Source organism: Glycine soja, chromosome 2 (assembly GCF_004193775.1).
Source record: "Glycine soja cultivar W05 chromosome 2, ASM419377v2, whole genome shotgun sequence".
Lineage (NCBI taxonomy): Eukaryota > Viridiplantae > Streptophyta > Magnoliopsida > Fabales > Fabaceae > Glycine > Glycine soja.
The window spans coordinates 34,127,132-34,149,420 of record NC_041003.1 but is presented as its reverse complement, the minus strand read 5'-3'; the positions used below and the strand labels follow the sequence as shown (position 1 = coordinate 34,149,420).

At 35.6% G+C, this 22,289-nt stretch overlaps 1 protein-coding gene, 1 long non-coding RNA gene and 1 pseudogene across 14 annotated transcripts; 2 read left to right on the top strand and 1 right to left on the bottom strand.

Annotated features, from left to right (window-relative positions):
• Positions 1–351: 351 nt before the first annotated feature.
• LOC114392862 lies at positions 352–9,379 on the top strand. Of its 13 annotated transcripts, none has more exons than XR_003662413.1 (8): positions 352–618; positions 728–1,055; positions 2,077–2,439; positions 2,542–2,802; positions 3,346–3,515; positions 8,580–8,725; positions 8,801–8,992; positions 9,080–9,379. It is a non-coding gene; the product is annotated as an uncharacterized LOC114392862 (long non-coding RNA). The 13 variants fall into 13 exon arrangements; XR_003662409.1 differs by having other exon boundaries at positions 352–813; positions 868–1,055; XR_003662414.1 differs by lacking the exons at positions 8,580–8,725; positions 8,801–8,992; positions 9,080–9,379 and adding exons at positions 4,673–4,743; positions 4,956–5,081; positions 5,161–6,338; positions 6,434–7,292 and having other exon boundaries at positions 352–1,055.
• A 3,076-nt stretch (positions 9,380–12,455) lies between these two features.
• On the bottom strand, positions 12,456–14,608 carry LOC114372339 (annotated as a pseudogene).
• Positions 14,609–21,054: 6,446 nt separating this feature from the next.
• On the top strand, positions 21,055–22,289 carry LOC114375429. Its single transcript, XM_028333210.1, has 2 exons — positions 21,055–21,327; positions 21,804–22,289. The coding sequence occupies exons 1-2, from the start codon at positions 21,094–21,096 to the stop codon at positions 22,287–22,289; spliced, it is 720 nt and encodes a 239-aa protein (XP_028189011.1). The 5' UTR covers positions 21,055–21,093.

Below are 22,289 nucleotides of genomic sequence, written 5' to 3'. Positions count from 1 at the left end.
ATGTTTGATATGTGCACCACTTGAGGATAACGTCCAAATGGAGCTGTTCCATGCATCTTCGTTCGTGTGAGAGATAATATTTAGGAAGAATAGGGAGAATGAGGAATGTAAGATAAAATGCATGCACGGAAGACTATATATAGTATCTATATCCTATATAATAAAAGAGCAGTATAGTAAAATTACTGGTGTGCCTATGCTTAAAAATTAGACAGCGATCCTTTTAATGGTTTTTTGTCATTTTGGGTGTGCAATTCCCACTCCTCTGGTTGTGCCTCGTTGGTTTGTTTCAGCCAGTTTTCATTTTGTGGGTGTGCCACATTGCTTGGTGTTTTAAGCTTTCCGGTGGGTTGAGATTTTTTTATTGTTCTTTGCATTTGTGTGTCCAATTCCAACTGCCATGCTTTTCATTTTTGGGTTGTGCCACGTTGCTCTGTTTGCTTCTGGATTCTGAGTTGTGAGTTTTAAAATTCCCGTAGATGCCTGTGTTACCTTCCAGGGCGTTTGTTTTATTGTTTTTTGTTGTGCCAGGGTGTTCGATGCTAAAGCTTTCCAATGGGTTGGTGTTTTGTATCATCCTGTTATCGTGGTTTGCGGGTGTTGGGAATTTTTGTGCATGTGTGTGTTATGTTTTTTCAGTGCTTTTTGGTTTCATTTTGGTTGGCTTGATTTTCCAGTTCTCTTGCATGGATGTTTCTTTTGTCTTTGTTTGTTTGTTGACGCGTAGGTTGAGGGAGCTGGTGCCGGAGCAAGCAAAAAGCCATGCCTCAACTACGCGGTTGCCTCATAGGTTCCGCTATTGTTCAAATTCAGGTTTTTCCTTTCTTCTTCTTCTTCTTATTATTATTACCCTAACCCTAACCTTAGCTATTCGAATTCCACTCCTCTTCGCGAAATCATGGCGACGACTTTGGTGAGCTCTGTGGGTGGGATGCTTGCAATGCTGAACGAGCCACATCTCTCGGTGAAGCTTCACGCTCTCTCCAACCTCAACAACTTGGTCGAGACCTTCTGGCCTCCTCTGGTGGATTCACTCAACTATGCTGTAAGTGCAGGTAAATTTGAGTCCTTTTGCTTTGAATTTCATCGATTCATTTGTTTTGGGGGGATTGGATGCTGCAAAGGGTAGTTTTGGGGATTATGATTTTGGGACATGTTCATATTGATTATGTTTTCAAAATCAGAGATCTTTTTGGGTTTTAATTTTGATGTAATTAATCTAGTGGGGGGTTCCTATTGTAATTTTAAGGTTTGGTCTTATTTTTATTTTCCCTTCCCAGGATTTTCTAGTTTTAATTTAAGTCCTAATGTTAGATGCATGTGGTTCTTGAGATTTAAGGTGATAGATTTGATAGCTAGCACTGCAAAGTTGGGTTCTCTTTTGTTAATGTGAACGACCCATTTGTTGCTTTTCATTTGGGGTGAGATAAAGGTTGGTTTTTTGGTTCTGGGGTTTTATTTTTTTACTATCCTTTGGTTTTTCCCCTTTGTAAATCTTGAAACTTTGTGCATGGGTATGTATGGACTCTAGGTAATTTTAGTGTGTGATAGGTCTAAATTTATTGTTGTTGTGGTTTTTGGTTTAGGGATTTTGATTTTGATTTGGGTTTTGGATTGTGTGTGGCACACCACACAGAATTGACATTTTACCTACAGCTAGGAATACCAAGTATGCTGAAAACCCTCACAAATTGGCAAATTTCCTTATTGTATGTAATTACTTGCTTATATAGAAATAAATATGAACTTCAAATATGAAACTTGGAGCTCAAACTACAATGGTACATGGACTTTATTTCTTGAACAATTAACAAGATATTGAAATCATCGAAGTTGTGTACTCAACTTAACAATGATCATTGACCATAATCTGTAACTTAGGGTAACAGATGTATCAAAAATAAAATACAGGTAACACACAACAATCTAAACTTGCTTTCTAATTGCTACAATGGTTGATTCCATTCAGAACAACAAAAGTACAATACTAAGGGATTGTAGCAACTATACAAACTGGAGAATTTAATAAACTGAAAAAATTTAAGAGGGGGTTGATGAATATCAAAATTGGAACAGGTATGCATATTCCAAGGGAATCCAGAAACTCAAGGACTCAAAGTTAGCAACTTCAGCGAATATCAACAATGATCAGTTTGGTCACAAATTTGAAATTTCATGCAAAGCACCAATGAAAAAAGGTGGGGAAATAAACAAAAACAAGTGAAGGCAATTTGTACCAAATATCAGTGTTGATCAAAGAACCCAATACAGCAAAGCACCAAGAAAGGAAACATTGGTCGGAGGCTGTGAAAACCTGATAGTGTCATCATATCACAGGCTTAAGGTTGGAAAACAATCTCCGAGGTGCTTCTGATATGTGATGATTGAGGACAAAATTGGCTTTATCCTGTGCTGAGTTGTACACATAACTTAAAAATGGTATGCAAATAAAAATATTATATATATATATATATATATATATATATATATATATATATATATATTTCAGCTTCTAAAACTGTGATACTAATTCGTTGACAGAATGTAAGATTATTCCTGATGTGGTGAACCTTCTCCAACAAATACAGCTGGTAGTTTGGGCTGAGGCAGGCCAATTTCATTACCTAACATCATAACTACAGATGACATGTTTGGCCTGTCATGTGGATGATGCTGCAGACACAGAAGACTGATATGGATGCAGCACAGAGCTTCAGAGAGATTGCAAGAATCTGTTCAGCATTCACTAATCAATTCTAAAGGCCTCCCTTCTTACCACAAATCCCATGCCTAGAACACAAAGTAATGTATCATTCACTGGAATGTAAATTTATTGATTTTATATTATCATCCTGTCATAAACTGACATGTGTAGTAAATTTATTGATTTTTTTAATCATTACCTTAAAAGTTATATCATATTTTTAATTGATTGACAATATTTTTTTCCCACTAACAGTTCATAGAAATTAAACTTCAAATAAAATAACAGTTTATTAATGATTTACACGTACATGTCCAATAATGTTTCTATTTTTATCTTGTTGATTGCTTCCTGCATTTTTATTTACATAATATATTTCTGATTTTCTGTGTATTTTAATTATTTCCCTTTATATTTATGGGTGAAAACAAATTATACTCAGAATTTCTTCTTTCCTACTTTCTGAACTTGATATGTTGTTAGTTTCCTTTTTTATGTGCATATCAAATAAATATAAAATGTATGTCCTCCTAATGATCTATATTCTTGCATCTTATATACATACTATATTATAGGTTTGTTTGTGGTGTCTTTATACTTTGATCTTTCTTAGCATTGATGGGCTTCAATTTTTCTAAAAGGTCGATGAGGCCATATGTGTTGGTTTAGAAGATTTATGATGAATAGCTCCTTCAATTCCTATCATTGCCAATGTCATCATTAGTGAACATCTTTTTGAGGTGCTAAGTTCATCAACTGATGGCCGCCTTCAGATCCCCATCTATGACAAGTACCTCATTGGCCTAGAAAGGTATCAACCTTTACCTTGAAATACATTGTAGCTTTCTCCTTTGTCTAACTTCCAAATTTCTTTCATGTAAGCCACCTTTCCTTCATTTTGTGTATGTTTATGCATCTATTTTTAATAAAACAATCTCATAATTTTTTTTCTTAAATATATTTTTCATATCTTTAATATATCTTTTTTTTAGTTTATGACCTATAAAATGCTTTATTTTACTACATGATATTTTTATTTTACAATCAGATTTAGACTAACTACATATATTAAAAGTAAAAAAATTGAAAATATCATATAGTAAAACAAAATATTATTTAGGCAGTAACCTAAAAAATAAATATATTATAGGTATGAAAAACATTTAAGCTTTATTTTTCCTTTATTCATTTTTTTGGTTGATAAATTGCTAGAACTAGAATATCCTTAAATTGATAATATATTTTCTGATTTTTTGTGCATTTTAATTATTTCCCTTTATATTTATCGGTGAAATATTATATCCCCCAGTGTCAGTGATACATGTTTAGTGTGTTTGAGGAGCTATAAGAAACTAAAAATGTGCTACAAGAACAAGCTAAAGTAGCAGTGATAAACAGGTCACTATAATGGTTCAAAGGGGAAGCAAGATTTGATTAAAGACATCTTGGTGTGTGGTAACTATGAATAGATGTTGATATAAGTCTCATCTCCAAATCAAATTCTTGCATAGTATTTGATAAACATATTTGATTTGACTATCGGAGCATTCTTGCATGTTTTCTCCAGTGATTGTCAACAATAACAAATTTTCATACATGATAATTTTTTTCTTTTAAAATATCTAATATAAAAATCCTTCTTAACATGATTTTTGATTGGTATTCTTTGGGCTTAAAGGCCCAACCCAAGTTACATTTTTAGCCCTTAGTCCTTCATTTCTAGACAACAACACCTTTAGTCCATTTTTACATGTTTTGATAATGAGTGTTGCTAGGTGCACCCAGCATTTTTGCTGGTGCGCCCAGCAAAGTTTTTAAATGGCAAAAATGCCCCTAGCTTCTTTCTTCCTTTAAAACGTATTTTTTTTAGAAATGCAGTTTACGTCATTTTTGTTGGTTGTGCTTCTCTCGTTTTCTCTTTTTCCTGCGGCATTGTCTCTGGTTCGTGGGTTCGTTGGGAACGGTTAGGTGCGGTGAAGGTGAAGGTACCGGTGTTGAGCGTTGCGGTGGTCGGTGGCAGCAAACAAGGCACGCAGAAGGTGGTGACTGTGTCGGGAATGTACGGATCACTTACGGATCAAGTTGGTGTGTTAGTCTTATGGATCAAGTTGATCAGTAAGTGACTTACGGATCAACTTGATCTGTAAGTGTAACACACCAAGTTACGGATCAAGTTGATCCGTAAGAATAATTATTTTTAGTATTTGATGTTTTTTGAATTTAGTTTCCTTTTTTTCTTTGAGTTGATTAGATGGACGAAGATGAGTGGATGTATGAAATAATGTCTGGACAAGCGGATATAGATTATGAAAATGCAGAAGCATGTGGTGCAAATGAACCACATGTTGATTGTTTCAATGCATTCAATACTTCTCAGGTTATAATGTTAATGTTAGTCACAGATTTAATAAAATGAATACTGGTAGAAAACTTAAATTATGTGGATTGCTTTGTAGGTATTTGAGTGCCAAGAGGATGTTTTTTGATGGGCTCGATCCATTACTCATGAAAACGGATTTGTGGCGGTGATTTTAAGGTCGGACACAAACACAAGTACTAAAGGAAGGACTATGTTTGTGTTAATTGGATGTGAAAGGAGTGGCGAGTATAGGTGTAGGAAAAAAGAATTTATCAGAAGAGACACTGGGACTAGGAAATGTAGGTGTCCCTTCAAGCTTTGTTACAAGCCAGTGATTGGAGGAAAAGGCTGGATGGTGAAGTTGATTTGTGGAGTGCATAATCATGAATTGGCCAAGTCATTAGTTGGACATCCATATGCGGGGCGATTGACTAAAGCTGAAAAAACACTTATTGCTGATATGACGAAGTCCATGGTGAAGCCAAGAAACATTCTGCTAACTCTGAAGGAACACAATGCCAATAGTTGTACGACCATTAAACAGATGTACAATGCAAGAAGTGCATTTCGTTCTTCCATAAGAGGAAGCGATCTTGAAATGCAACATCTGATGAAGCTTCTTGAACGTGATCAGTATATTCATTGGCATAGAATAAAGGATGAAGACGTGGTTCGTGATATCTTTTGGTGTCACCCTGATGCAATGAAATTAGTCAACACATGTAATTTGGTGTTTTTGATAGACAACACCTATAAAACACACCGGTACAAACTCCCATTGCTTGATTTTGTTGGGGTGACACCGATTGAGATGACATTCTCTGCCGGTTTTGCATATGTGGAGGGTGAACGCGTTAATAATTTGGTCTAGGCTTTACAACGATTCCGAGGCCTTTTTTTAAAGCGTGATGCCCTCCCTGGAGTTATTGTCACTGACAGAGACCAAGCATTGATGAATGTAGTGAAGGCTGTATTCCCTGACTGTACAAATTTGTTGTGCAGCTTTCACATAAACAAGAATGTGAAGGCCAAATGTAAATCACTAATTGGGCAAAAAAATGTTTGGGATTATGTCATGGATTGTTGGGGATGTCTGACTGATTGTCCTTCAGAACAACAATTTGATGAATGCCTGAAGAAATTCGAAATGGCTTGCGCACCTTAGCCAATGTTTGTTGACTATGTCAAGGAAACATGGATAATACCACACAAGGAAAAATTTGTTTCCACCTGGACTAATAAGGTAATGCACTTAGGAAACACAACAACAAACATGTATGAAACTGTTCAACTATTTCTATTAATGTTGATGAATTGATGGAATTGTATTATTGTATATGTTTATTTTTATTTGTGTATTTGAAATGTAGGATTGAATATGCTCACTCGTCTTTAAAAAGATTGTTACAAAATAGCCTTGGAGACTTATGCAGTATGTGGGATGCCATGAACAACATGATTACGTTGCAGCACACGGAGATTAAAGTATCATTTGAAACAAGTACACATGTCGTTGGACATATGTTAAAAAAAACCTTATACAGGAGGCTTCTTGGAATGGTTTCAAGGTATGCTTTAAATCAGATTGCTACTGAATTAGAGCATGTTGACTATGCTGGCAAGAATCCCTCAAGTTGTGGTTGCATGGTGAGAACCACGCTTGGTCTTCCATGTGCTTGTGAGCTATCCAAATATGTTGGTGGTTGCATCCCACTGGATTTAATCCATATGTTTTGGAGGAGACTAAGTTTTTCAGACCAAGGGTTATCTGAGCCCGAAGTGAGCATCAAGGTAGAAATAGAAACAATATCCAAAAAATTCGAAGAACTTGATGTTTGTGGCAAGTTTACTCTGAAGACTAAACTTTGGAAAATTGCATACCTTGATCAGAATTCGATGTGTCCTCCTCCAGCAAAGGTTAACACAAAGGGGGCACCGAAGAAAGCTATGAGCAGGAACCCAAGGTCAACAAAGCGCGATCCATCTTATTGGGAGTATGTAGATGCCTTTGAATCTATGCAAAATAGCAATGCGTCGGTGAGGCGTACTGCATCATCCTCTGAGCAAGCAAATCAAAGAACGATGATACCCATGTTGGACTAGTTTCAGCCATTTATGCACAACTTCATTGATAAGATTGTTGATTGTTAACTCGTTGGCAAGTGTACCAAATTGTCACAAGTAGTAAAGTACTCGGAAGTCCGAGTGTCGAATCCACATGAACTTTGTTTCTACTTAGATTAATGCAAACCCAATTTAAAAGCAATAGATAAAGAATTTAAAATAAAGATAAGAAAATATAGTAGATAAGATAAAGATTTAAAGATGAAAATAAAAGATTTAAATTAAAAGATGATAAAGATAGAAGATAAAGATAAAAGAAAATAAAAGTAAAAGATGAGAAAAATAAAAGATTAAGATAAAGATAAGAAAATATAAGATAAGAAAAATAAAAGATAAAAATAGGAGATAAAAATAAAATAAAATCAGAATTTGATAAGGTTGGGACCTGGTCTGCCTTGTTTGCCTAGGATGTATGCGTTTATGATTTTTCTTTATCAATTTAGGTGATTCTATTCTACCCACATATGTTCAATTACCTGCCTCTGATTTCTCACGATGACAAACCTATTTTATTTATCTATCTTCCAAATTCCTTTGCAAAGACTCAACAAATAAAATGCATGAAGTATGAATTCTAGATGTTTGCAAGAATGCATGGGCATAAAATTATCATTCTATTCCTAGTAATGATTTTTTTATGAAATCCTTTCTTTTTGTTCTATTAGAAGTTACCCTCTTCCGAGCGTCTAACCCCTAAAACCAATGCATGCATATCTTCTTTAAATCTTATTTAGAAGTTACCCTCTCTCGAGGGTCTAACCCCTAACAGAATATAAAGATGAATAATGCAAGATAAAAGCAAAAAAGATAATAGAATAAAAAACACCTTTGCATTAATAAATAGTGAGTACATCATACATCGCTTGGCTCTTAGGTCTACCAGGCCCTAACTAGGGGTTTAGCCATTCATGGCCATTGAGGGCTTTACAATGGATGGGGTATAAGAACTGATAGGATAAGAGGGGTGAAAGAAAAAAAGGGAGTAAATGAAACCCCTAGGAGAGGGTTCTGTCGTGTCTGTCTCCTCCTTGGCTTGACTCTCTTTTTATAATTGTTGGAGTGGACTTGGGCTGATGCTAGAAATCTTTCTTTTTTGATATTTTTGATATCTTTTGGATTTGTTTTGCTTTTAATCATATCTTCCTGAGACTTCCTGATATTTTGGATATTTTCTCTATCTTTTTCTCTTTTAATCTCTCCTTTTCATATCTACAAGCCATAAATAAGAAAAATATCAATTCTTATCATTTAATACAAAAATAACTGCTAAATAAATATTTTTAAAGATATTTTCAATATATTTTTATCATCAAAATAACTCATATTTAGCAGTTATCATTGATGTCAAAGCTGATGGTAACTGTGGATATCGATCGGTTGCCGGTTTATTAGGTATGGGTGAAGACTCTTGGTCGGTGGTTCGCAACCATATGCTTAAAGAACTTGCCAAATTCTCAGAAGACTATATCAAGCTCTTTGGTGGCACAGAGAGATTTGAAAAATTAAGGATGTTACTACTTGTTGATGGGTTAACCAAGGTATGTAATTTATGTATTTGATTTTTAAGACTTAACTTTGAAATTAAGTTTGACGTGTATATTTGTTTCATTTAGGTGACTACGGATAAGTGGATGGATATAACGGACATGAGACATGTCATTGCATCAAGGTATAACGTAATCGCTGTATCCTTGTCTAAACAACAAAGCACGACATTCTTTCCTCTTAGAAGTCAACCGCTGGCAAATTCTTCATTGCATCGTATAATCTGTATCGGTCATGTGTATGACAATCATTTTGTTGAGGTACATTGTAGATATGAAGTGTTTTTTTTTATATTTATGCAATGAGTTTTGTAGGATTGAGTTAACACTTTTTCTCATGTACAACAGGTTTATTTAAAAGAACGTTGTCCCTTACCGCTTGTAGCATTGTTATGGTCTAGCAATTGTCATCCTCAGGCGAAGCCGTGGTCAAATCCATATATTAGTAGAATGCAGCATTACAAGAGCTTCGTGATGTTCAAGAGAGACTATGTTGACATAAATGATGATTGAACATGTAATTTATAATGACTGATCGTTTTGAATTGGATATTCACATTTATGTGTCTTTGTATATTTGTTACGCCCACAACAAAATTATTACTTAATTCTAAAAAAGCATGTATGATATATCGTTGTCTGAGTTTACAACATATTGTGAAAAAACGTGTATGATAAATTATTATCTGCATTAACATAAAGCGCGTGAAAGGACCTTGCACAACATGACTACACATGCAGATCTAATGCAAGCTAAAGCATGTAACGCCATTGGTGTAGTTGACAACACATACAGAAAACATGTGTATGCGTATTTTTAATCTTTAAAAAATGCAGCACTGATATTAAAACTCTATATATATGACATAGCCTAACACTGTAAAAAAACCACATGTTTCAGTCGTAACCCAACTCTTACAAAAAACTATGGCATTCATGGGAGAGACAAGCAGTCAGACAATTGTGAACTTCACATTAGGTTTTATTTTTCCAAATGGATCCATTGGTCACAATGACAGTGGTGTTTCCTTTCAAGCTTCCACTCAAGTTCCTATTCGAGTACCTAATAGTTGTGATTTTCAAACGTTAAAAACCAGAATACACAATACCCTTAAGCTAACTGACAAGCAAATTTTGGATGAAATTTACTACCGACAGCCTTTCACATATGCAGGTAATCAATTTCAGTTTCAATGTATGCAACTAAAAGATGATGCTGATGTTAACACAATGTTAATGTGTAATCATGAATTTTCGTTTGTTGGTCCGATTGAGTTATTATGTAGCATTGCTATAACACCAGATGGTATTTTAAACTTACTTCAAGCCACTATGACCCCTACTCATGATGCCCTGCTATATTACAATGGGAGGTGGAACATGTCACGCCAAAATGAGTTTGTTGGTTACTTGTTCACAGGAAAAAATCCTAAAAAGTTTGACATACCCACCGGATGTACCATGGATGAACTGAAAGATTCGATCAAGCAAGTTGCGCCTTCTGGGATTCCCCCTTATGGTATTGATGAAACACAAATAGTAAGACAATTGTTTTTTCGGAAACCAAGTCACCATGAGTATTCAAAAAAAAGTTATAAAATTCGAAATAATTAAACTCAAAACCAACGATGACGTGATGAAGGTGTTGATTGAGTCTAATGACTGGAAAAAGATTGGGCCAATAAAAATTTTAGTTGTTTTTAATAAACCTGTACCGGAAATGGAAGAAGAGTTGTCCTTGTCGCAAAATTAGCATGAGTTAATTGTAGTATTTGATGCAAATTTAATTTCGTTCGACTATATTGAAGTTAATGTACTGTTTGAATTCATGTATCGCATAATCGTTTTTTTTATTTTTCTGGAAATGGAAGATGAGTTGTCGTTCTCTGTTAAATTTGATTTCTACTACTTTTAGTTTTTTGTCGGTCTTGCAAATTTATTTTAAATATAAAAAAAACTACAACAAACAAAAAATAACAATTAATTATTTAAAATCGAGTAGTTCATTTTTTTTAAAGAAACTACTATAAGATCGAGTAGTTCATTTTTTTAGTGTCTCAAATTAGAAGGTTTTATTGTTTAGTCTCTTAAAATAAAATATAAATGTTACGCCTAATTATAATGATGTTGTTGTTATTACCTGGCAGTGAGGGAGAGGTGTGAAATGTCGGGTCTGAAAACAGAGGAGGGTTTGATGAGATCAAGGTTTGTAGTTAAAGAGTTGGTTATGGGAAAATTGTAAACAATTGAGATTGTGTAGCCATAACCAACTGGTGTTGCTTCCAACGATGAAAAGGAGGAGCAAAAGATGAGAAAAACACCGAAGATAGTGGCGGTGGCTTTAGTCATTCTCCATCGTGTGGCCATAGTGTTAGTGTTGAAGTGAGTGTGTGAATAAGGATAGGAAATGATGGCATGATGGAAGCGAGGCAAGTTGACTTGACTATCGTTTCTCATATTAACATTACTTGTTGTCTTTTTTGGAACCAACCACCAACAATATTTTCCCACGTGTATTTGTTATAAGCGAATCATGTTTGATGCAAATGTAATTCGGCAATTTGTTCAAATTATGGCTCTTTCGCTAGATATAAAGTCACTTTGGCAAGCATCCACCATTTTCACTTCACATTAGGACTTTTCTTTGCACCAAGGAATTTTTTGTATTTTTTAATCATCCCATTCGTCAGAAAAAAAAAAGATTTCTCATTAATTTGAAATTCAGTTAGAAGTTAATTAAAATTTGATTAAAAATTATTTTTATTAAAAATCAAATTTGTGTATTATTCAAACAATTCAACCTTAATTTTTATATTAACCATTTGTATTCAGTCATTTGAATAACTTAAAGGAATGCTTAGATTATAAATAAATAAATAAATAAAACTTAGATTCAAGTAGAACTAAAATAGTCTATTTTAGAAATAAAAATATTTACAATTTTTTAAAGGAAATATTTACAATTATAAAACCTATACTTTATTTTTAAAAGTTAAAGCTGTGAAAAAAATGAAAATTTAAAATTGAAATTCTAAAAATTAAAATGAAAAGCATTATATTTGAAGTATAAATTCACTAGAAAATAAGTTATTTTCAATGACATGTATTGGTGTAAAGAAAGCCATGATCATGATTAGATATAAACGTATTAAACCTTCTAGTGTTGGCCAAAAAATGGGGTTTTAAGTAGTATGTATAAGGTTGTAGATTCTAATTTCTATAAGACTATTGTACACCAAGAAAAAAAAAGATCTAAACTTATTCTAAATATTGATTTTTTTTTTTTTTATAATGTATGTTCATCATAATTTTTCTCTTGTTTAAGGGGGTGAAAATATTCTAGAAAAAATAAACTTATGAAAAAATAAACCTATAAGTATATGGATTATATGCTACTTGGAGTAAATAAACTACACGTTGAGCTTAATTTTGATTGTTTCAGTTGACTGTTTCACTTGGAGTAAATAAACTACACGTTATTAATTTACACGTTGAGCGAGTTGATCACAATCCTATAATTATACCTAGTATAGCGATAATTAAATTTTAAAACATTTTGAAAACCAACATTAAGCTAGATTAGGCAAAGGGAATACACAATCAATGGAAATAAATAAAACTAACATTACTAATGGAAATAAATAAAACCAACATTACTAATGAAATGGGTTCAAGTACAATAACTGTATATACATCGAATATCAATATAAAACATGTAAATAAACTATGTCTGATCCGTGTACCGCCTGCATCGAGACCTAACATATACTAGTTGGTCCTGTGTGACACTTTTGGCCATCCTGAGACATTCTTCGATCACCTCATATGTCGATGAGCTTGGCATGACCACCCCTAGGCTTAGATGGCGCTCCAACCTCTCAGCAATCCCATAGCAAACTTCCTGTTAAATAAAAAAAAATAGATTTGAAAAATTATTATGAAAATATTGACGTAAATGACGTAAATTATTTGTATTACTTACCACTGCATGTCTAGACTCGTCCACAACGGGCCTCACAGATGTCAATGGTTCTCCTGGCTCCGACACGTGAGGGATATCTGTCTCTGGGACTTGAGGGACGACTCGGGGCGGCAGAGCATGACCATCTGGCGGAGGATCTGATGCCTGGCCTGGTGTCATGAAAGGATGCGAAATGTGGAAGAACCAGTCTATGTAGTCGCTGGCACACTGACCTGACACAGTGCACACCTCACCTTCTGCAACCATATGATCCGAATAGTGCATCCACATGTCGTGTATATCATCATACGACACCCATGAATCGACAGGCGGAGCAAGAATGGTCTGGGTGTATCCAAACTTCCGCATGACCCTCTCTGGTCGATAATACACAACAACAGGCCCCCAGCGCAGGAGACCGGAATAACATGAAATCATATGGGAGTCTCGGACTGGTTGGTGCTCCCTATATGGGATCCAACAGACATCCGGAATCCGGAGTCGGTCCAAGCGCTCCCTGTACATTGGTGTACGTATGTTTTTCACGGTCTTCTTCGTAGCAATCCACCTATAGGCCCGCGATGAATCCTCGTCATAGTCCGAATCAACAATGGACTCTGCGACTGAGGGAAAGTGCTCGTATATCCAGCACTACAGAGGTAACATGAAAATCATAAACATTAATAGTGAAAGTCTAACAAAATTTAAAGTTAAACATTGTTGAACCTTAATGAATGAAAAACATGTTTGTTACCTGCAACAGTGTGATGTAACCGCCAAACTGTCGGCTACTGCTTATAGAAGCATCATTCAAGTGGTCGTACATATGCACCAGTGCAGCTACTCCCCAAGTGTACCTCCCGGTCTGACTGAGGTCACAAAGGGCCTCCAAAAACACAACATGAACATTGATTGCATTCTTGTTAGCAAACATAGTGCAACCTAAAAGATGAAGAAGATACGCGTGAGCAGCAGTTGTCCAATGACCTGCTTGACATCGGCGCTCATAGATATCACGTACCCATTGCAGGCGTATGTACGATCCATGACATTGTCCTGTTTCAGCCCTGACAGCCTCTGCAGAGACCGTCAATAAGTCCACCAACATCTTTACCACATCATCCACGTGCAAAGGCTGAAAGGCATGCAAGTCGCCAACCACGGGCAGATGCAGAAGAGAAGAGACATCGTCCAACGTGATCTTCACCTCTCCCACAGGGAGATGGAAACTAGACGTCTCCCGGTGCCACTGCTCGACAAACAAAGACAAAAGTCCCTGATCACCAGTGTTTACCGAACACGCGATCAGAGGACTTAGTCCTGTCCCAACAACTAGCCCCTCAATGGTAGGGATAGGCCTGCCTAAACTATGCACCTTCCTCCCGTGAGAGGATAGCTTCAACTCAGGATGCTCATGAATTGAAGTTTAAAGGAACACACAATTCGTTAACATCATCTTTTAAAGGAAAACAAATTTCAATCATAAAGTATAATTAACAACTAACTAAAATTCAATATTATAAATACCTCTCCCATCCATACACTGCCTGCAACGTGATCCGCATACTCGGTCAACACGGATGGGTCGCTCGGACCACCCGGAAACCACTCAGGCTCATCCTCAGTAGCCTGTGCGCATTTGTCTACAGGAGTGTCTGCCCTAGTTTCATTGACATCACCTCCTGCCATCAGCTCATCCGCATATACGGCAGCCCCAACCGAAGCTCCAACAGCCTCGGTCGCAGGGACCACTGGCTCATCGTGCTCAGTTGTGACATAGCTACTCTCTGTCTACGTGCGGATGCGGTAGGTCGTCGGCGCTGTGGAGCATCATCAAAATCATCACGATTTCCTCTGCCCACACCTCTGCTAGTAACGTGACCTAAGACACGACCTAATCCTCTGGTCCTAACCATAATCTGCAAATCAGTACCGCAAATTCCATCACTGATTTCATTCACTCAAATTTCATTGGTCTAACGCAAATTTCATCGACTCAAAGTCATGCAAGTTGTCAGGATTTCATTTACTGTAGGGTTGTCATTTAGTTAATTATTTATTTGCAAGTTGCCATGATTACATTTATGTATTTGAAAAGTTTAGTTTAAATGTATATTTTTTAGAAATTTTAGACAATTAAAAATCTATCAAACCCAATGTTAATATTAGTTGAAGTTAAATTTTGAAGGTGCATTTATAATGCTGGATGTATTAGAGGTATGCACCATATTAAGCGACTAGTATTTTTACTCTTTTTTTATCAATAATTAGCTTAAACTTATACCTATCATTCATAGAGTTTTAGACTTCACACTTTCATGCATCGTATCTAAATTAATTTCCTGTTAGTAACATGTATTGTCATGGACTTGTCAAATGGACCATATCATTTAAGCTTTGAATTTAACCTCTAAAATCAGGACCTCGTCATGAAAAAACTCACAATCCTCATGTTGTTATGTGCACGACTATTTTCCCATCATATTCCTTAAAAGAGACCACTCTTCACTTCACTCAACTATGTGTAAGACGAAAAATATTTATATAACAAAAATCCACTTTCAAACCAATTACACACAATCCAACTATCGTCACCTACATTTCTTCTTGTTGGAGTGTCTTGTAAATACTCACTTCAATTCCATTCATCAAGACAATGCACTAGCACAAGAAGACCAATTACTAACCTATTACCAAAGAGGCATACCTCAGCTGACCTTCTAAATGCAAGGAACCCAAAGAACCTCACAGTCCTTCTAAATGCCACAGCCAAGAGTATCATCTTTCATCACAGTAGTAAGTGAAAGAAAAAAAAAACAATAAAGCTTTTTAATAACTACCTACAATATGTGGTTAAAAAATTAATTGGATTCACTTTTTTCATGAGTGCTTATAGGAAAAAAAATAGAACACATTAAATTTCTTCTATCAGTATGTACTTTAACTTCCATAGACACTCGTAGCTTTTCCAATAGCTGATACATAAATCCATAAATCCATTATGGATTAAAGAAAAAAATTCATTTCATTTTACATTCCTATTTTCTTCTATGAATATTTATAAAAAAAATTATTTGAATAGTGCTTAACTAGTTTTTTTTTAGTCACCAATTCAGTATATTCAATCCTGAATTTTGACCACTCAACTGTTGTAGGTTACAGGAATGAAACTAGAGCTAAGGGTATAAGGTTCATCCAGAGTAATGGCACCTTGGATGAAACCTATGAAGCATACATAAACATAGCCAAGAATTCAAGTTCAAGGGGTGATGTCATTTTGGCAGCAAGTGCATTAGGTAGTCTCCTACTTATGATGCTAAGTGGCAATTACATAAAAGGAAATTACATATTTGCATTAAATCAAATTGAAACAATTGATATTCTCCAAAATGACACTATTTATCAAATATTTAGCATAGATTCAAAGATGACCCTAATAACCAAAATTCCTAATTTAAAAAAAAAACTCACTATTTATCAAATATTTAGCAATTTTTAAAATTAAGATTGAAGATTACGAATCAAGGTGATCCGTAAGCTTTTTCCAGATAAACTTGATCCGGAAGAAGCTTACGGATCACCTTGATCCGTAAACTGCTCGAGGAAAGTTTACTGATCAAGTTGATCCGTAAGCATCATGCGGATCAAGGTGATCCAAAAGATGCTTACGAATCAACTTGATCCGTAAGGTGTTTAACATGCTTCCGGATCAAGTTGATCCAAAAGATGCTTACGAATCAACTTGATCCAGAAGCATATTCAACAACTTACGGATCAAGTTGATCCATAAGCATCTTCCGGATCAAGTTGATCCAGAATATGCTTACGGATCAACTTGATCCGTAACACACACCTCTCCACTTACAAATCAACAATCTACCCTATCGGATCATCCTAACTCCGGCAACAATGGCGGAAACGACATGGTTACGACGCTTACCTCGACGGTGGACGGTGACGAAGCTCCCTCAACGGTGGATGATGGCGTTGCTCTTCACGGAAGCCTCCTCAATGCACCTCGCAACCTCTTCATGGCAACCTCCTCTTCATGGCAACCTCCTCTTCATGGCAACCTCCTATTCACGGCAACAATGGAGGCAAGCTCCTCATTGAAGAAAAAGAAGAACCTCTTCCCGCAACCTCCTCTTAACGGCAACAACAAATGGAAACGCCGGTGACGTGAGCAACAACAATACGAAAATGACAGGTGAGGAAGAAGAGAAGAAAACGTAGGAAGAAGAAGCGGAAACGCAGGCAGGGTGGGAGAGAGAGAGTCTCACGTTATTTTTTTTAAAAAATAAGTCAAGGGTATTACGACCTTTTCACTACAAGTGCTGGGTGCACCAACAAAAATGCTGGTGCACCTAGCAACACTCTTTGATAATTTGTGATATGATTGTGATGATGCAGGGAATAGTAACATCAGCAATCCAATTTTACGTGCAAGACATGGTTATTAAAACCACGGGGCCAATGTTTGTGACTGCATTTAATCCCCTGCGTATGATCATAGTCACGGCCTTGGCCTGCATTCTTCTCTCAAAGAAACTCCATCTTGGAAGGTACTACCAACTGAAGCAACATTTCAATTGACATGGCTTCTCATCAATGTAAATTTTTCAAATGTATAGTCGTTAATTTCAATAATATATGAATTGAGTCTAAAAAAGATATATTGTCAACAATAACAAATTTTCATACATGATAATTTTTTTTTCTTTTAGAATATCTAATATAAAAATCCTTCTTAACATGATTTTTGATTGGTATACCATGTAAAATTCCATAATTCTTCAGTGCAGAGATTTTGTTGGTTTTGAGGAGGAAATTATAAAAAAACAGAGGAGAGAAGAGAGACAATGCGTATGCGGAGGAAATAGAATTATTCTATTTTAATTCAAATTGTTCTCAGCAGCGATACAATAAATAGCAAAAGATAAACTAATTAGATAACAAGATATTAGCAAAACGGAATATTAAAACTAATTTGCTCCTTAAAGATAGGAACCACTTATTGACTAGGCTAATCCATTAAAACTGACTTACTCCTAAAATATAAGAAACCAACTTATTTACTAAATCCTATCTTAAAAACTGAAAAATAAAATATTATGCAGTTACAAAAGTATATCTTCAACACTCCTCCTTGCTTTTGAAACTGCAAACTCCAATTCTTTGAGTTCAAGTTTGTTGATAGGTAGTGACTTTGTAAACATGTCAGCCAATTGATCTTTAGACTTGCAGTAACTTAAGTTCACTTCTCCACTTTGTTGCATCTTTATCAAATAATAAACCTGGATGTTGAAATGTTTAATCTTCCCATGACACACGGGATTGTTTGCAATAGCAATGGCTACTTGATTGTCAACAAAAATTCCAGTTTTGTTCTCTTTAGAAAATAGAATGTTTGACCTTGTTGAAGTGAGATACATTAGACATCCAATCAAGCTCCCACAATATCCTTCATCAATGTTATCAACACCTTCTTCCTTGCTAAACTTCTCCTTTTGATTCATTGGTGTGCTAACAGACTTGCATTCTTCCATTTGAAACTTTTTCAAATTTTCTTTTGCATATTTCCTTTTTTTCATGTTTAGCATTCTTTCAAGATGGCAATGATCAAGTCTCTTGTGCCAGAGTTCCGTGGGTGTGACTTGAGTGAAATAGGTTGTATGCTCCTCCTCTGCTAGATCAAATGAAAAGCTTTTACCTTTCATTTTAACCCTTAGAACTTCTCGGCCAAAATTGTCATAGATAAAGCAATGTTGATGTTCAAAGGACACTTTAAATCCCTTTTTAATCAACTGACCTACACTTAGCAAGTTTTGGTCAATGTTAGGTACATAAAGAACATCTGATATTAATTTGGTACCTGAACACGTTGAAATTGCAACAGTTCCTTTTCCTTTTACTGGAATATAGCCACCATTCCCAATTCTGACCTTTGAGACATTAGTTGGCTTCAAATCCTTGAATAGAGTCTTATCATTTGTCATGTGGTTTGTACAACCACTATCAATCAACCAACTTTCACTTGATTCACTACTCAAGAAGCATGTGGCCACAAACAGTTGGTCCTCTTCTTCTTGATTAGCAATCTGAGCTCCCTCATCATGGTGATTTTTGTTGGCGCAGATCACCGCTTCATGCCCTATCTGGTTGCACTTGTTACATTTTGCATCTGGTCTCCTCCAACATTTGAAAGGTGCATGACCTTTTTTGCCACAATGCTGACAAGGTGGATAATTTTTCTTTTTATCCTTACCTTGGTTGTTTGCACTGTTTTCGCTGCTTGCTGGTTGATTCTTCTTGAAAAAATATTTTTTGCTTTCATCAACTTCATGATGTTTGGCGGGCAAAGCACCTTCGACAACACGATCTTGCCTCATCAACCTTCGCTGCTCTTGAGCTTGCAGGGCGTGTAGCACTTCTGCCAATGTGATTTTCGACAGATCCTTTGTGTTCTCCAATGAAGCTATAGATGCTTTATACCTCTCCGGCACTGTTACCAAAATTTTCTCTACAATTCTCGAATCAGCAAAATCACTTCCCAACAACTTTATCTTGTTGGCAATACCCAACAATTTGTTTGAGTATTCTTTGATTGTCTCCGACTCTTTCATCCTTTGAAGCTTAAATTCCCTCCTTAAATTTAGCACTTGCATGCTTCGTATTCTATCATCTCCAGCGTATTCTTCTTTCAGATAATCCCAAATTGCTTTGGGTGATTTAAGAGTCATGATTCTGATGAATATCATTTGTGAAACACCAGTGAACAAACATGATCTCGCCTTTGCCTTCTTCATCTTTCTTTCCTTGTGATTTTTAATTTGGGCCATGGTGGGATTTTCAGGCAGCGAATATATTTCATAATCCTCTTCCACAGCATCCCACAAATCCAAAGACTCCATGTAGGATTGCATTTTCACTTCCCAAAGATCATAATTCTCTCCATCAAAGATTGGAAGAGTTAGGTGGGAAAAACTTGCTTCACCTTCCATGGTAGAGGTCTCGTAAGAATAAGGCTCTGATACCAATTGTTGGTTTTGAGGAGGAAATTATAAAAAACAGAGGAGAGAAGAGAGACAATGCGTATGCAAAGGAAATAGAATTATTCTATTCTAATTCAAATTGTTCTCAGCAGCGATACAATAAATAGTAAAAGATAAACTAATTAGATAACAAGATATTAGTAAAACGGAATATTAAAACTAACTTGCTCCTTAAAGATAGGAACTACTTATTGACTAGGCTAATCCATTAAAACTGACTTACTCCTAAAATATAAGAAACCAACTTATTTACTAAATCCTATCTTAAAAACTGAAAAATAAAATATTATGCAGTTACAAAAGTATATCTTCAACAGATTTTAAACTCAAAAAATCAGTTGACTTTTTCTTTTCTTAGTTCTTTTCCTGAATTAATTTAATTTTCTTAATCAATCTGGCCTTAATTATTTTCCACCCATCTGATGAATTGTTATGGTGTGTATTATACCAGCATTATTGGAGGAGTAGTGGTGGTAATTGGCCCCAGTGTCAGTGATACATGTTTAGTGTGTTTGAGGAGGGAGAAGAAACTAAAAATGTGCTACAAGAACAAGCCAAAGTAGCAGTGATAAACGGGTCACTATAATGGTTCAAAGGGGAAGCAGGATTTGATTAAAGACATCTTGGTGTGTGGTAACTATGAATAGATGTTGATCTAAGTCTGATCTTCAAATCAAATTCTTGCATAGTATTTGATAAACATATTTGATTTGACTATCAGAGCATCCTTGCACGTTTTCTTCAATGACTATTTTTGTGGTCTTTTGCATCGAATCTAATGCTATGGAATGTGCATGAGTGTGATGATGACTCATATTGGAATGCCAGATTTTCAAAAACAAATTTGTTTTGTTTTCAGTGTGATCTTAGGTAGTCATCATTTGAGTATGGTTGATGTAGATAAATGTTACTTTCTAGATTACTAGATTATAATGCCCGTGTTTTATCATAATGATTAGTTTTTTGTAGTTTACTACGATGCGGGTATAATTATGATGAAGTGGCTTGGAAATTTCTAATTGATGGCTTAGCTAAGACGGGATATGTTGATTTTTTGCTTTAATTCAAAAGGAGGTGACTGAGATTTTGAGTTTGGCCACAAAAGTGGTTTTTTCTGTAACTTCAGCATTCTCTATATACTCCATAAATACTTGGATAAAAATTTAAATGGTAGTTGGTCCGTTAATTATATCCTCCATCTAAGCCAATAAGAATAAACTATAATATGATGAACTGCAGTCCAGGTTATATAAGCTAATTTATGTCCACTTATTTGTTGTATGCATCTATCGCTAAATTGTATGTTACAGGTTACCCCATTTTTAAATAGACAAGGTTTGTGGCCATGCATGGTAGCTCCAATGAAAATAATTGTTGGTCTTGGCTTATCACTTGGTATTGATATTCTAGATGCTCCTGGAGAAACTGGGGACTATCGAACTTTACTAACATCAAAAGCATCAACAATAGCTAAAGCACTCTCAGCTCCTTTACAGTCCTGTCCCAGAGTTTTTGTACCTGGAGAGGATGAGCTTAAAGCAGGCCGGCCAGATGGCTATGACTTTGGATTTCTTCATATTAAGGTCATAATTTTACAACTTTTGGTTTCATTATCTGCTTTTACTATTTGCCTCCTGGCTCTTTCAGAATCTCATTTTATAGATGGACAATTTTCCACCATCTTTTTTCTGCAATTCAAAAATTGAGAAGTGTTAAATTGTAATTGAATCTCTGGCCTAATGTAAAGGATATGATGCCTATTGCAAACAAATGCCTCGTGTTTAATGTTGTTGTTGTATGCTCCTCTTGAAGAATAAGACTGTCAAAAAATTATATTGAATCCAGGAAAAGTAAAATGGACATACAAAAATTAAGCATTCCTAGACTCTTAGAATATGACACCACAACACAATATTAGAGTTAAGTCTTGCATCTTTTTTTCTTAGAATGTTGCTCCTTCATTTCTCCTTCTTCTTACCCTGTTCTAGCCTTCTAGGTTATATTTATTTATAAATCTTTTGATTACTTAATTCTCATGAGACCTTATATGGTATTACATGCAATAGACGATGATGTTCATGACAAAGGAAACATCCTCAAAGTCAAAGCATTAGAAGCGGTAGATAAAGCCTTGGGACAGCTGGCAGGGCTTCTATGGGTAGCAGAATCAACAGGAAAATTTCAGTTTTTCCTTTGTGCCAAAGGAGATCACTCTACTCCAGTAGAATATGGAGATCATAGCTTTGAATCAGTCCCGTTCGCAATTTGCCGATTGAAAGACTTTGTTGGTGCAATTGGGGAATCCACTATTTCCAAATCTTCTCTTGACCCATTTCCTATTCCAAGTGTTAAGTCGGGTGAAGATTTGCTTGATGATTTGGAAACAAAAGAGAGAAGAGACAAATGTTGTGAAGCTTATAGAGGTGATTCAGTTTATCAGATGAATGAAGCGGCAGTTGCAAAGGGATGTCTGGGGTGTATCCCTGGGGGAGAAATGGTTGGAATTATAAAGAAATTCATTAACTTAGATGCAGGAACTAATTAA

Bases quoted from the DNA above. Each gene is read 5' to 3' on its own strand.
- LOC114375429 (XM_028333210.1), top strand. From the start codon at position 21,094: ATGGTAGCTCCAATGAAAATAATTGTTGGTCTTGGCTTATCACTTGGT. The intron at 21,328-21,803 runs GTCATAATTTTA...ATGGTATTACAT, and splicing joins TTGGATTTCTTCATATTAAG to GCAATAGACGATGATGTTCA.